At 39.9% G+C, this 16,977-nt stretch overlaps 1 protein-coding gene across 2 annotated transcripts in view; it reads right to left on the minus strand.

Moving 5' to 3' along the window:
- LOC137322062 (probable E3 ubiquitin-protein ligase HERC1) overlaps positions 1–16,977 on the minus strand; it is a 317,287-nt gene that overhangs the window by 116,345 nt on the left and 183,965 nt on the right. For both annotated transcript variants that reach the window (XM_067985131.1, XM_067985126.1), the window contains exons 47-51: positions 15,596–15,784; positions 14,445–14,616; positions 12,830–13,100; positions 12,051–12,264; positions 2,221–2,477 (exon numbers count right to left, since the gene is read on the minus strand). In XM_067985131.1, coding sequence (XP_067841232.1) covers positions 2,221–2,477; positions 12,051–12,264; positions 12,830–13,100; positions 14,445–14,616; positions 15,596–15,784 — 1,103 coding nt within the window. The remainder of the gene's footprint in view (positions 1–2,220; positions 2,478–12,050; positions 12,265–12,829; positions 13,101–14,444; positions 14,617–15,595; positions 15,785–16,977) is intronic.

Consider the following 16,977-nt stretch of genomic DNA (forward strand, 5'->3'; position numbering starts at 1 on the left):
TAGTGTTACAATCAGCATGTAAGGGGTTAAAACAGCTTCACTAATTATTTCTCAAAGGGAAATACATCAGTTGCAGCACTCTTCATAATTGTAAATTTTAAGGTGACCAGAGATCGCCTTCATTCAGTATTGAGAAGGGAATAAAGGGATACGGGGGCAGAGAGGGAGGAGGCTTATGTGGAGTGTAAACACCAGCATAGACCAGTTGGGTCAAATAGCCTGTTTCTGTGCTGCAGATTCTATGGTGACACTGAACTCAAGAAAATATCTCACTTAAAATCAAAACACTTGACACATTCTTAAGATTAAGAGTGAAGTTTTCACTGGACAATTAACTGTGCTTCTAAATTTTCACAAGCATTAAACTGGTGGAAATAGTAGTCACCAGGCAAAACCACATTCCCTCTAGTTTCAAAAACAGAAAATTGGTGAGTGGAATTTTTGCAAAAGTAGTTGTTCTCAGCATTAGGTCAACAAGTTCATTTTAATAAAAATAGCCAATTTCCACTCCAATATGGCTGGAGTTCTGTCCTTTTCGGACCATGGGGGTGGTGGGGGGGGGGGGGAAGTTGGCACGGCTCGGTTACTGCTTCCGAAGGGAACAGCAGACTTCCAAGCACTACCGAGGGTCATGGTGAAGTAGCCCACCTGGATCTGCAGACAGGGAGGTTTTGGTACCAGTGGACATGGGCCAGCAGCCTCCCATGGTGATGGTTTAGCCTGGTATCCCTCACCCATGTTGGTCCTCCTGATCCTCCTTCTCACAGCAGAGGCATTGGTCGGGGGGGGGGGGGGGGGCAGCTATGGAAATTCCACTGGTTCCCAAAGCCCAATTTGCATTCTTAAAACTTAAATGTCAAAAAGCATTGAAAAATACTTTCAATTTCATATATCCATATACACTTTAAAATACTTAAACATTAAAGTTGCTTTAAATATACTTAAAATAATTTTCAAAAAATGAAATAATACTGCTTTAAAGGTTCATTGTTGCATTCAGGTGTTGAGCACCTCTGGCTTGTCACAAGCAAGCCTCAACATCTCTTCCCTTGAGGCGTTCCTTTCTGTCAAGTGAGGGAAACGTAGCCCTGCATGAAACCCAGCTCACCCGCTGTTATCTGGCGTGTTAATCTGGCACGGGTCCTCAACCCCCATCCTCCACCCCTCCCAATTTTCTTCTGATGGCTGCTTCGGGTATGCCGCAAACAGGTGGCCAAACAGAAACATCCAGTTCAAACTGTCCCCACCTCATAACCGATTCAATTACCATGGCAATTTGCAGAGAACCTTATAAAACTATTCCGTTGAAATGTATTTAGAATATAAAAATCTATATCTTATTAAAAATCTTACATCGGTGCCCATTTCCTGTCTGTGCCACTTAATTTCCTATTGTCATATTTTTGTCACAATTTTTTTCCATTATAAATTTCTATATCCACAATTATTGCATTTTGGCTGTGAAAACTTGTCACACTGTATCTATACATATAGGCCACTTGGTGGCGTTCGTCCCAATCTGTAAACATCTTCACATAGAGTTTTATCCTCAAGTAAGTTTCTCTCTGCAATATCTAGATTAATCTTCATTTTTAACAAATCAATTCCAATTTATCATATTTTTATAATTTGAAACTATCTATTAGGGCTTCACAATGACTGCTGCATAGGGAAATGAAAACTAAAGTTCATCTTCGTCCCATTTCAGGAGTGGGCTTCCCATGGTGGCTCATCATCTCTTGTCTCTAGGGTACTTTGTTACTGTAACTGCCAACTAACCACACTTCAAAATGTCTCCCCTCTGCTCAAAATTTAGATTTTTGGATGAAGTTTAATGCTCATCATGGCATTAGCTGTGGTGGGGAGTGGATTAATGTTCTCACTTTTGGCACTCAGCACTACATCAAGTACTTCAAGGCCAGACGAAGAATAAAGCTCCCTGAACTAGGTTTTGGCAAAGGAACAGAGAAGAACCCCACTATTGCACAAGTCTGAAATATTCAATTTTGTCCTTAATCAATCCTTATGGCCTCCGAGCAAGATTATAAAAAAGAATTCAAATTCAGGTCCTAGAGGTGAAAATAATTTACTCACTTACTGTGCTACCTTGCTATCTTCTCTATTTCTAATATTCAACATTTTAATTTTATAGAGCCTTACGTACACCAGTATTAGAAATCACATTGAAATATTTAGGCATTAGATAAAATGGAACAATACCCGGTTCTCATGGGCTTCCAGCTTAACAGTAAGACATTTCCGGAGATCCCCTGCTAAATCTGCATAAGTTTGAGGTCTGAACTGGTTGTTCCTTTCTGATGTAGACAAGGCCTGTACAAGATGCTGTGCGGCCCACTGACGATGTCCAGAACTCAGTCTTCCGGACAGGCAACAAGCTGCAAGTGCATTGGCCAGTTCCAAGGGTCCTACTTGTGATGATGAATAATAGGTAGATGAGGAAGTATTTGGAGCAGCATCTAGAAAAGAAAAGGTAAAAATTGTTTCAACATCCTTTAACATTTTTTCTGAATCTCAATTTACTTTAATGCATTCTTCCCTCCCTTTCCCAACATGGCCACTCGCATCCTTCTGTCAGTAGATCAGTGTGCTCTGCACCATAAGACTTCTTTAAGACTTTGATTTGCTGAACCAAACATGAAAGTAATAATCAGGTCAGTCAAACAAGTTGGTGGAAATACTATACTGGCTGGTGACCAGCACTTGAAATTTGATAGTTCTAACTCAGGTGGTCAAGAAGTCGGTTAGAAAGTTACTGCTCTTACAATTGTGTTTGATCTATTGATGACCGAAGTCATCATTCTTTCTTTCAACCTGTCCTAGCCATACTGGCACCTTTGAAAAACAAAATGTAGCCATATAGGTACTTGTCATACCTTCAGCCTGACTACTGTTCTTTTATTCACTAACACCAGTATTGCTCATCTATTTAGCATTGATTGACATATTCGATAAAGAAGAGGCTTCCAAAGGATCTTCACATACTAAGCAGCATGGTTAATAACTAGTAATACCTGACCACACAGCATTATCTGAAACAAATGTATTTATAAGGCTGCCCACAGTCGACTGCTGACTGAATGTCTGTCAATCAGCAGTCAAGTTAATAACAAAACAATTTACTTGACTAATGAAATGTGTTAAGTAGCCTCTCTGTTCTTTTATAAAGTCTGTCATGTTTGTTTTATAATAGTGTTATGTTAAAAATGCAATCAAGTGTAATTTTAACATTTAGCAGTCAAATATTGCATGCATTTAATGTCTTGTATCCTCTTCACTGGTACAAACCTACCTTTAGGTAGGAACAAAAGGTACTTTAGGAACATAGGAACAGGAGTAGGCCTTTCAGCCCCTCAAGCCTGTTCCACCATTCAGTGAGATTATGGCTGATCTGTATCCTAACTCCATCCACCCACCTTGGCTCCATATCCCTTAATACCCTAGGCTAGCAAAAATCTTTCGATCTCAGATTTGAAGTTATTAATTGAGCTAGCATCTACTGCTTTTTGTGGGAGAGTTTCCCACACTTCTACCACCCTTTACGTGAAGAACTGTTTCCTAACTTCTCTCCTAAATGACCTGGCTCTGATTTTAAGGTTATGTCCCCTTGTCCTTGGCTCCTCCTCCAGCAGAAAAATTCTCTCTCTATCAACCCTATCAATTCCTTTCAAAATCCTAAAAACCTCATCAAATAACCCATGAACCTTCTATATTCCAGGGAATACAAGCCTGGTTAATGTAATCGCTCCTCATAATTAACCCTTGGAGCCCTGGTGAATCTGAATTGCACTCCTTCCAAGGCCAATATATCCTTTCTAAGGTGCAGTGCCCAGAACTGTACACAGTACACTAGACGTGGTCTAATCAGGGCTTTGTATAGCTGTAGCAAAATTTCCTCCCCTTTATATTCTAGCCCTCTAGATATAAAGGCTAACATTCCATTAGCCTTTTCAATTATTTTTTGTACCGGACTACTGCATTTTAGTGATCTGTGTACATGGACCCCTAAATCTCTTTGGACCTCCACTGTTCCTAGCTTTTCACCATTTAACCAATACTCGAATACATAAGAACATACAAATTAAGAGCAGGAGTAGGCCATTCGGCCCCTCAAGCCTGCTCTGCCATTTGATAAGATCATGGCTGATCTGATTGCGACCTCAACCCTTCTTTTCTCGTCTACCTACTATAACCTTTGACTCCCCTGTTAATCAGGAATCTATCTAACTCAGCCTTAAAAATATTAAATGACCCTGCCTCCACCGCTCTCTGGGGAAGGGAATTCCACAGACTCACGACCCATAAGAGAAAAAATTCTCCTCATCTCCGTCTTAAATGGGAAACCCCTTATTTTTAAACTGTGGCCCCAAAGGATCTATCCTTTTTCGGTCCAAAATGGATGACCTCACACTTGCCTGCATTGAAATCCATCTGCCACAGTTTTGCCCATTCACTTAATCTATCAATGTCTCTTTGTAATTTTATGCTCCCATCAACAGAATAGAAAGGTTGTAATCATAGGGAATTCGATGATTATAGGGATAGATAGTGTCCTCTGCGTCGCGACCGAGAATCCAAAGAGTGTCTTGCATACATGGTGCATAGGTAAAGGATATTTTGAAGCAACTGGAGAGGAACTTGGAAAGGGAGGGAAGATCCAGTTGTCATGTTCCATGTTGGGACCAATGACATAAGGAAGAAAAGGGAGGAGACCCTGCTATGGGAATATTAGAAGTTAGGCACTAAATTAAAAAACAGGACCTCATGGGTGGTAATCTCAGGATTACGACCCAATCCACGTACTAAATGGCATAGTGATAGGCAGATCAGGAACATGAATGCGTGGATGAAAGTCTGGTGTGGGAAGGAGGGGTTACATTTCATGGGACACTGGTACCAGTACTGGGACAGGAAGGAGCTGTACCGCTGGGATAGGTTCCAACTAAACAGGAATGGGACCAGTGTCCTAGCGGAAAGGATAAATAGGGCTGTTCATAGGACTTTAGTCTAGTAAGACAGAGGGAGGGATCTGGTGAAAATAACTTAAGTCTGAAGATAAAAGAAATAGAAGATGACAGTAAAGGTCAGACCAAGGTAAGGAATAAGGGTAACATAAATGGTCAGGGAACAAATACATCTAGAGAACATAAGTACGAAATGACTTAAAAATGTGAGCGGAACAATTATTAAATACAAATTAAATTGCCTGTACAGCAATGTGCACAGCATCCGTAATAAAATGGGGGAACTGGAGGCAATAATTCGTAGCAAGGAGCCACATATGGTAGGGATAACTGAGACTGGCAATTAAATATTGCAGGATATAACATATTTAGAAAGGACAGGGAAGGAGGGGGTGGAGTAGCTGTACTAATTAGAAACAACATTACGGCAATAGAAAAAATAGACATAAGTAATATTAAGATAGAAACAGAATCCATATGGATTGAGACAAAGGATAAGAAGGGATCGATCATGTTAATAGGCGTATTCTACAGGCCACCTAATAGTGGAAGGGAAGTGGAGGAAAAAATATGAAGGTAAATCTATGAAATGAGTAAAAAACATCAAATAATAATCATGAGAGATTTCCATATTCCCTAAATAAACTGGCAAGAGGTGACGGGTTAAGGGGAATGGAGTTTTTAAACAGTGTGTACAGGACTCCTTTCTTATCCAGCATGTGAGAAGCCTAACAAGAGAGGAATCACTGCTGGATCTAGTATTGAGAAATGAACTGGAGCAGATAAGAGAAGCGTAGGAGAACAACTAGGTAATATTGATCATAACATAATAAGGTTTAAAGTAATGATTGAGAAAGACATAAGTAACACAAAGACCAAAGTAATACATTGGAAAAAAGCTAATTTTGAAGGGATGAGAGTGGAACTAGGAAAGGTAAACTGGAAAAAAATTTTGACAGACAAAAAGATAGAATAGCAGTGGGAAATATTTAAAATGGTAGTCAACAGAGTTCAGGAGAAATACATTCCTCTAAAAAAAAACAAGAACAAACTAGCCAATAATGAAACACCATGGATAAATAAAGAGATGAGTAAAATTGAAATTAAAGAAAAAGGCATACACTAAGTACACAGACAGTAAAAGAGAGGATGACAAAATACAAAATAGGGATACAAAAAGGTTAGGAAGGATGTCAAAAAAACAATTAGAAAAGCAAAGAGGAACTGCAAAATTAAATCATCAAGGAATATAAAAAGAAATAAAGTATTCTACAGACACAAATAACAAAAAAAAAAATCAGGATAGGGATAGGGCCACTAAGGGATGCACAAGATAAACTCACAGGTAATGATAGCGAAATGGTAGAAATATTGAATAGTTACTAGTCAGTATTTATCAGGGAGGCTAACAAGGTGGGTATGACATTAGAAGAAGAGATCAAAAAAGATATAAAGACATTTAAGATAGAAAGGGGGGGGGGGGGGAAGATAATTGATAAACTAATCAAACTTAGAGAGGATAAAACCCCTGGTCTGGATGAATTGCATCCGCGCATATTAAAAAGTTAGGGAAGAGATAGTAGAGGCACTATTGCATATTTATAAAAATTCACTGGAAAAGGAAACAGCGCCAGAGGACTGGCAGACAGCTAATGTTATTCCTATATTTAAAAAGGGAGATAGAACCAGTCAAGGGAACTATAGACCAGTTAGCTTAATGTTGATGGTGAGAAAGATAATGGAATCCTTACTCGAAGATGTAATAGAAAAACATCTAGAAAACAAAAATATAACAAAGAATAGTCAGCACTGATTTCAGAAAGGAAAGTCATGCTAGAACAACCTTATTGAATTCTTTGAAGTAACAGAAAGAGTAGACAAGTGTAATGCAGTAGATGTAATATATTTGAATTTTCAAAAGGCCTTCGATAAGGTACTGCATTGTAGACTCATGACTAAGGTCAGATCATGTGGAGTCAGGGGACATATAGCAGAATAGATAGCAAGCTGGCTACAAAACAGAAAACAGAGTATGGGTTAAGGGTAGCTACTCAGACTCAGACTATGTCCAACCGGGATTGCTGCTGGGATCGCTGTTGTTCACAATTTACATTAACGATTTGGACTCAGGAATCAGAAGTGCAATTTCAAAATTTGCAGATGACACCAAATTGGGGGTGTAGTTAAAATAAAGGAAGAATGTGTCAAAATGTGGCAAGAAGACATCGATAAACTTGCAGAATGGACGTGTAATTGGCAAATGAATTTCAATATAGATAAGTGTGAGGTGGTACATTTTGGTAGGAAGAATAAGGAGGCCACATACTCATTGGAAAATAAGAGTACAAATGGGGTAGAGGAGCAAAGGGATTTAAGGGTACGGATACACAAATCACTAAAGCTAACAATGCAGGTTAATAAGGCCATAAAAAGAAGCAAACAAAGTATCAGGGTTCATTTCTAGAGGGATAGAATTAAAAAGCAGAAAAGTTATGTTAAACTTGCATAGAACCTTGATTAGACCACACTTGGAGTACTGCGAACAGTTCTGGTCTCCATGTTATAAAAAGGATATAGAGGCACTGGAGAAGGTACAAAAAAGATTTACTAGGATGATACCAGAACTGAGAGGTTATACCTATCAGGAAAGATTGAGTAAGCTGGGGCTCTTTTCTCTAGAAAAAATATTGAGGGGTGACCATCTACAAGGCACAAGTCAGGAGTGTGATGGAATACTCTCCACTTGCTTGGATGAGTGCAGCTCCAACAACACTCAAGAAGCTCGACACCATCCAAGATAAAGCAGCCCGCTTGATTGGCACCCCATCCACCACCCTAAACATTCACTCCCTCCACCACCAGCGCACTGTGGCTGCAGTGTGTACCATCCACAGGATGCACTGCAGCAACTCACCAAGGCTTCTTTGACAGCACCTCCCAAACCCGCGACCTCTACCATCTAGAAGGACAAGAGCAGCAGGCACATGGGAACAACACCACCTGCACGTTCCCCTCCAAGTCACACACCATCCCGACTTGGAAATATATCGCCGTTCCTTCATTGTCGCTGGGTCAAAATCCTAGAACTCCCTTCCTAACAGCACTGTGGGAGAACTGTCACCACACGGACTGCAGCGGTTCAAGAAGGCGGCTCACCACCACCTTCTCGAGGGCAATTAGGGATGGGCAAATAAATGCTGGCCTTGCCAGCGACGCCCACATCCCGTGAACGAATTTTTAAAAAAGAGGTCTTTAACATTATGAAAGGGTTTGATAGGGTAGACTTAGAGAAGATGTTTCCACTTGCGGGGGAGGCCAGAACTAGGGGCCATAAATATAACGGCAGGAGTAACTTTGACTCCTCCGAGGCTTTAGTAGGTGGTCTCGGAGTTTTGCCCTCCGGTTGCTGTAGCTGTGACAGTCTTGTAAGTTCTCGGTCACAGCGAGCGCGTGGTCCTGCTGGAAACAACATAACATCGTTGGCCGAATGGGCTGCTCAAAGAACTTGCGTAGATCCGCGGAGGTAAGCGATTTCTCTCTTGACGTGTTCAGGCAAGAGCCCAGGTGGGATGCCTGGTGTGGAGCCAAAAGTTGGGGGTAACGACTTGCCGTCAGCCGATGTTTGTTTTGGTAAGTCCGGTTACAGTAGGATGGTAGCTGTAGTCATGCAGCTCTGCTGTTAAATCGCGACCAAACTAGCACTCATTTGGTGACGTCTTAGTCTTACTGTAGCTGTGATCGCCTTGTGTGTTCTCGGTCACAGCAAGTTGTATTCCTGCCAGCCTCCATACATGGTCGTTTCGACTGCTCAAAGAATGCACAAAGGGTGATCTGACGGAGATCACACTCCCTCAGGAGGGGAACCTTCTAAAACAAAAATATGTGAGTTCGCTCACGGGCAGATGGGATTGGCACCGGGTAAAAAATCTCCCCGCCTGAATGGTGGCAGCTAACCAAGGCGTGAAATATAATAGCTGCACCGTTAGACTGACTCCTGCAGTTCTAGCATCAAGAGCCTCCATCAAGAAGATCTAGAAGGAGGGAGGCAACAAGTCAAGATCTACAAGTGCCCAGCTGTAAACCAAATCGTGTAAGACTAGACTGGAATGAACTGTTAGTCAATTCCGAAGACCAGGGGACTGCAAAAGTAGTCCTCAGCCGGTGATGTCTAAGAGAGCTCCACAGAACCTCAAAGATGGCATTCCGAGAGGGGACGATACATCATTTGATCCCCAGTTCAGAGGGTATGGAAACCAGAATAGAAGTGACCCCGCGGGGGGGGGTCACCGAAACAAGAGCCGCTAGTATGGACTTTGAAATGACCTAGTTGATGGGTCAACAAAACAGCCGCTAGTTCAACTCTCTATAAACGTTACATGTTAAATCTGTTGTTGTTATGTTATGTTATCTGATGTGTGTTAATTAGTAACAAAGCGCAACCATCACATGATGGTTATGGGTAATCAGCAAGCAAGGCCGCTAACCAAACGACACTAGCTCAGTTGCGTCTCTCTGTTATGGTGGATTCCATGCCAAGTGAACCTGATGGTAATGTCCGTTTTCCTAATCACAGATCAACCCCTCCTCCCTTCCTTAAGTACCTGCGATTCACTAACGCCGGCCCACCTTGGTCTGTGGTGAAGCTGGATATTGCAAAGTAGACGAGCCACGTAAAGACTGGAAACAGACACTCAATGGGAAGCTGTCCCACGAGTGTATCAAAAATAGTTAGTAATAAATCCAATAGGGAATTCAGGAGAAACCTCTTTACCCAAAGAGTGGTAAAAATGTGGAATGCGCTACCACAAGGAGTAGTTGAGGCAAACAACATAGATGCATTTAAGGGGAAGCTAGATAACCACACAAGGGAGAAAGGGTTAGATGACGGAGGACGCTCGTGTGGAGCATAAATGCTGGCATGTTGGGCCAAATGGCCTGTTTCTGTGATGTAGACTCGCTGTCTATGCCACTTATTATGCGACCAATCTTTATGTCACCAGCAAACTTGGATATATGGCTCTTTATTGTGTTATCGAAGTCATTAATAAATATATTGAATAGTTGAGGCCCCAGCACAGATCCTTGTGGGACACCACTAGTCACTTCCTTCCAATTCGAGTACATATCCATTATCCCTACTCTCCGTCTTCTACCGCCTAACCAATCTCCTAACCAGGTCAATAATTTGCCTTCAATTCCATGAACTTTAATTTTAGCTAGCAGTCTCTTATGTGGATCCATATCGAATACCTTCTGGAAGTCCATATAAACTACATCCATAGACATTCCCCTGTCTATTACTTTAGTTACTGCCTCAAAAAATTCAATTAGGTTCGTTAGACACGATCTACCCTTTACAAATTCACATTGAATCTAATCAGCTCAAATTTCTCTAAGTGCTCAGTAACACTATCCTTAATTATAGATTCCAATAGCTTCCCCACAACAGATGCTAGTATAACCGGTCTATAATTTCCTGGTTTCTCTCTCTCTCACCTTTCTTAAATAATGGAGTTACATTTGCAATTTTCCAATCTGAAGGACAATTCCTGAATCGAAAGTACTTTGGAAGATTATGGCTAAAGCAGCTGCAATTTCCTCACCTACTTCCTTTAAAACCCTGGGGTGGAAACCATCAGGTCCTGGGGATTTGTCAGTCTTTAGTGCCATTATTTTTTCTAATACTGTTTTCTTGCTTACGTTAACTTTAGTGAGTTCCAGTCCCTGAATCATTATTAGTTTTCCTAGAATGTCAGGTATATTATTCTCTTCCTCTATTGTGAAGACTGACACAAAGTAATTATTCAACAATTCCTTATTTTCATTTGCAATATTACTCGCATCTGTTTTTACCCTTGACAACCCTTTTTCTTCTAATATAATTGTAAAAACTGTGTGTTAATCTTGATATCCCTCGCAAGTTTCTTTTTGCATTCCTTTTTTGAAGCTCTTGCTATTTTTTTCGTCTTACTTTGCTGTTCTTTATATCTCTCCCAGCCCCCTGGATCTACACTATTCTTTGCACTTTTGTAAGCTCTTTTAGTTTTATGTTATCTCTCACCGCTTTTGTCAACCACGGCTGTTTTATTTGGTAAGTTGAACTCTTGCTCCTTAGGGGTATAAATTGGTCCTGTATTAAGCTAAATTCTTTTTTGAACACCTCCCACTGTTCATCTGTAGTTTTACCCGATAACCGTTTTGACCAGTTTGCTGATGTCAGTCTCTCTCTCATCCAGTTAAAAAGTTAGCCTTACCAAAATCTAGAATCTTAGAACTGTGTTAAGTTTCTTCTTTTCAAACCTAACATTGAATTTGATCATATTATGATCGCTGTTAGTTAATCTAACAGTAAAGAAACTTTTATCTAAGTCTGAGTCACTATTCATTACTAAATCTAGTATAGCCTGCCCTCGTTAGTTCTAGAATACATTGCTCCAGGAATCTAGCTTGAATGCACTCAAGAAATTCACTACCTTTCTGACTTGAGCTACTCTGCTCTTCCCAATCTATATGAAAATTGAAGTCTCCCTTTAAAACAACTCTGCTTTTGTTACAAGCCTCTCTAATCTCTGAATTAATACATTCTGCAACTTCACTGCTGCTATCAGGAGGCCTGTAGACAACTCCCATTACAGTTTTAAGTCCTCTCTCATTCCTTAAATCTAACCACAGAGTCTCCGCTGATTGCTTTCCCTTACCTATATCCCCTCTTACTAATATTGTAATAGTGTCTTTATCTTCCTCTACCAATTCCCCTGTCCTTTCTAAAGGCCTCATAACCTGGAATATTTAACTCCCAATCATGACCAGTTTGCAGCCATGGCCACCATGTCATACCCACTAAGCTGCATATGAGCCTCTAATTCACTCAATTTATTTCTTATACTCCTTGCATTAGTATTCTTGGACATCATTAACCTGTAAAACATAGGTTTGATCATTTAGACAGCACGTCAATTTAGAGCACCTGTCATAATACCATTAGGCTGCTGAATATGTTAGTAAATACACTGATTAATAGTTTCTTCATGAATCAGACAACTAGTTCTGTCATTTGAATTTTCCTACCCTTGGGATCTGCCTCCTCTTTGTCACGGCTGGACTGATGCCGGAAACCTTTTTCTGTGAGCAGCGCGACCAAGGCTTGAGTTACCAGAAAGTTGGGAGAGCCGGAAAGTTTATTGTCTTTTACTGGTCTATGGAAAAGGTGAAGCACCCTGTTCTTCTGCTGTACATCACGAATTGTGCCTATATGTAGGCCTGTTGCAGCAGCAATCAAATCCTTGGGGAAGAAGTAACATATCACTACTAAACATACAAATCTTTCCACCTGGATTGAATACTGTTATTTACAGAGAAGTCGATTTAGGTATGCTGTTTATTACTGTATTCAAGCTTCTAATATAATTATTCAGAGAATATTATAGTTATTACTTTGGACAAAGTACATTAACAGATATATTAATATAAGTCACAAATGCCTTCAACTGTATAGGGTTTACTTACTACAACCGATAAAGTGATAAAATAAGAAAGCACTGCAACTTGCAAGACTCATTTCTAAATTGAGAATAAATAATTCTTCTAGAAAACACAACAAATCATTTCATAGTAAAACAAAAAGCAAAATACTGCAGATGCTGGAAATTTAAAATAAAATAGAAAATGCTGAAAACACTCAGCAGGTCAGGCAGCATCTGTAGAGAAAGGTAGGGTTAAGGTTTCAGATCGATGACCTTTCGTCAGAACCTTAGGGGTTATCGACCTGAAACCAGATGCTGCCTGACCTGCTGATTGTTTCTAGTATTACCTATTTTTATTACAGATCACTTCATTCCTTGTCTTACCTGAGTGCAGACATCAACCAATGCCCTGTGAGCAGTAGGGCTGTTTGCCACTAGACAGCCAATAGCCGAACTCATGTAAGTCAAGCTGGAGCTTGTATTCCATGTTGTTCCTTTTGAAGGTCTAAATTGAATTTTTGAATATAAATGTTCAGTTCCATTATTTGCCAACTGAGCCCTTCCTGCAGCTGCAAGACACATTAATCGAACCAAGATACGGATGTCAGTTAATCCCAGAGCTTCCAGGCCACTTGTCTGACTGCACACGGAACCACTATAATTGCATATTTTGAAAGAGAAAAAGGCAAATGTTAAGCAATTATCATTTCAAAATGATCTTTATTTTATTTTTATGCAGATAGCAAAGGAAAAATAAAATGTCAGGACTGGAAAAAAATCTTCAATTTTCCGATAAATTTAGATTTGGCTGTGTTTTAAATCATGGGTTCTCTTTCTCCAAACCCATGTTGCTTCAATAGCTGTTTTTGTTAATACTGAATATAATGATGGTCAGATCACATTCATCACAGGTGTTCCAATAAAAATTTAGAATCCACACAATCATGGGATCCTTGCGAAAAAATGTGTCACAAATATCTCAAGAGACGGCCTAACCAGCTCCCCTTGACATTCAATGGCATTGTCATCGCCGAGTCCCCCACCATCAACATTCTTGGTGGGGGGGGTCACCCCTGACCAGAAACTGAACTGGACCAGCCACAGAAATGGTGTGGCTACTAGAACAGGTCAGAGGCTGGGTATTCTGTGTCAAGTGGCTCACCTCCTGACTCCCCAAAGCCTCTCCACAACCTACAAGGCACAAGTCAGGAGTGTGATGGAATACTCTCCACTTGCCTGGATGGATGCAGCTGCAAAGCAAAGTTTATTGATTACCGAGACAGGCTAACAAATTGTTTATTGTTTTCATTCTTCGGAGAAACAATTTCATTGCCTAGCCCATTGGCACTTTACCCTTTCATCTTGGTGCTTTTTTGTACGTAAACATTTAAACATAATTTTTCCAAACTCTTTTTGTGGAAAAATTGTCAAAAATCTCAAAATGTGACAAGATCTCTTAATTGTCAGCAATTATGAGCACCCAAGGTGAAAGACTATACAGGGTGAGATTCATCAATCACCTTTTGTTTCGAAGATGTTAAACAAAGCACCAGTAAAATGGTAACATTTTTTTATCACAGTGGTGCTAGAATTCTTTTTCTATTGGCATCACCAAGATCAAAAGAAAAAAATATTCATAGTCAATTTATGGATCAATCTGAGAATAAGGATGTTTGGATATTTGAAATGTTTTACATAATATTAAAGCAACTGCCAATGTGTTTGAGAAAACAACTTGAGTGTGGGGGATGGGAGGGGGGACATTTTGAAGAGGCAATTGAACACATGACAATTATCAGTGGGATGAGCACTTATTCCCCACCTTATTCTATCAGTGACATTCATGAATGCTGCCTACACTTACCCCTTTGTAATGTAATGGTTATAGATTGATTTGATGGTACAGATGTTTAACCAGTAAATCAAAAGGATTTCAAGGACAATGATTCATTTCAACAGTCAGGATTACTGAGACATTATAGTCTAATTTCTGACATACCTTACAGAGATCAATGATAAAGCTTTCATAACCATGGTATGTGCTAAAAGAATTTGCATAGCCATTGTGATACGCTGAAGAGCAAGAACTCTTTCCTGTGTGTCCCGGAGAGATGCAGCTTGTTCACCCAAAGTCACTCTAGAGTATGCTTTCTCATCAGATCTATTTAAACCTAACAAAGCAAAGATGTTAAAAATAGTCTACAGATCTTATTCATGACAAAACACAATCAAGAAAAAACCCAAATTGAAATCTGAGTTAATTTCCCCCCCACCGATGAATGCTAAACTTTGTTCAGTTTCTTACATTCCCTTCTCATTTTTTTCAAACCATATAACTGCCAGCAAGAGATCAGGACGTCAATTCACACATGGTGAGATGTAGGTTGAATCTCTCATATCGCTGAGTTGCTAGTGTCAGCCATGCTGCCACAAAAAGAATAAAAATTTATTTCATTCCTGAACTACTTTGACACAATCCCGATGGCCAGTTCAGAGCAGCACAGGCAGAGGCTTGGGAACACATTGCTCACTCTCCTATTTGCATAGTCATGATGTGGAGATGCCGGTGATGGACTGGGGTTGACAATTGTAAACAATTTTACAACACCAAGTTATAGTCCAGCAATTTTATTTTAAATTCACAAGCTTTCGGAGGCTTCCTCCTTCGTCAGGTAAATGTTCAGGAGCTCCTTGAAGCCTACAAGGAGGGAGTCTTGCACTTAAAATAACTCTTTTTTTACTTCTTTGGTCAATTTCAGAAGATAAATAATCAATATAAATAAAATGTTATGAATTTATGCAGAAAATTTGTTTCTTTTTTTTTAGAAAGCAGGTACTTTTTATTATTTCCCCTATGGTGTGCCCTGTATGCACCATGTCTCATTAAGAAAGAATGCAAGAGACTTCCTAACAGCTCCATGCCTGTAACCCAACTGATAGCAGGTGCACAAAAACAACTTGAGGCAACTCATAGTAGCTTTCCATATCTTCCTGTTGCTTTTATTTGGTGCCCTTGATCCTCAATTTGAGTTGATAACTGCATTATATCTTACCATTCTGTGATGTGTTGCATTGATACAGTGATACCATGGCACAGTCATACACAACTTATCACTTATAAAATAGATGTGTAAACATAGCTACCATTACCTTTCTTTAAAAGCATGTCCTCTGTGTTATCAGTGGCAACTGATGCTCCAAGAGGATCCTGTTCAGGAAATTGGACTGGATCTGGAATCAATTTACCATCATTCAATCCAAGGGGCCCAGCTAATGAAGCAAAGTCTTCCAGACCTGTAAGCCGCTCATTTCCTTCAGTATCTAATATATCCCAGTCCTCTGTGAAACAAAAACGCATAAATAGCTAAGTTTTATACATCAACATGATGTAAAAAATGCAAAATCTTAGTCTTTCACTTAGGAATCAACAAGATGTGCAGCATTAATAATTGTATATTTGGATGTACATCAATACATGATTACAGACTAGTTTCCCCACAATCTATAAAACAGCTAAACCATGCATCTTTAAATCGGGCGGGGGGAGAAGACAGGACGAGAGGAAAAGAGCGGGAGAAGGGGAAAGGCAACCAGTTCATAAGGATCAATTCGCTGAAGTTCTGAAAACGTTGCTAACTTGGCGTATATAGACTTTAATCTATCGGATAGACCGCTATCTAACGCTGTTAACTTCTCAGCTCTGTAAGCATTCTAATCATAAATTAAGCTCCCCAATTTATATCAATTTCAAACACTGATCTCAACTGTTAAATTACATTCAGCAAGCCACTCAATGCTAAGTTACTGTGACATAACTGCCTTTGTAACCTCTGTTATTCATTTTGTCAGTAAATCCTATCCGTTAAATAATTTGCAAACTCAATGTCTACATTCAAGTGCTGCTAATTATGATCATAATAAACAATTGTTAGTTTATGACTTTATTGCCTGGATTCTTCTTTAATGATTTGGCAAGAAAGGATTAATTAATTCAACCAGTAACTTGTACATATCCTATTGAGAGGTTGCTAGTGTAAAAGCTGATTTAATCCATGGCAATTGATGCATTTGGCAAGTCAATTTTAGGAAACATTTTCTTCTAGGCATAGACTGGGCAGTAAACACAAGAAGGTTCCTCGCTCAGGATTTAAGGTGTTAAGATTTTGTCTGTTGGCCTGGATAACAATTCTTGTCATGGCACCAATGCCAGTGTTCCTACAGGGTGTTGCTTGGATTGGAGAAATATTGGAACGGTGAACCCCAGGGATCAATGCTAGGTCCACATTTGTCCTTGGTATACAGTATTTGGATGAATTGGACTCGAGTTCAAGGGAACATGGGGGGTATTTTAGAGGAGAGTAAAATTGAACGGGGTGTAAAATGGGCGACCGACTCGAACCCGCCCATTTCCCGAACTGGCAGGTTAGGTTAAAATTACCCCCGCAATCTTAAAATTTGCTCACAATACCACAGTGGGAGATTTGGCAAACAGTGAGGAGGACTTCAGGAAGACATCAGGTTATCAGAATGGG

The sequence above is a fragment of the Heptranchias perlo genome, chromosome 1 (genome assembly GCF_035084215.1).
Source record: "Heptranchias perlo isolate sHepPer1 chromosome 1, sHepPer1.hap1, whole genome shotgun sequence".
NCBI lineage: Eukaryota > Metazoa > Chordata > Chondrichthyes > Hexanchiformes > Hexanchidae > Heptranchias > Heptranchias perlo.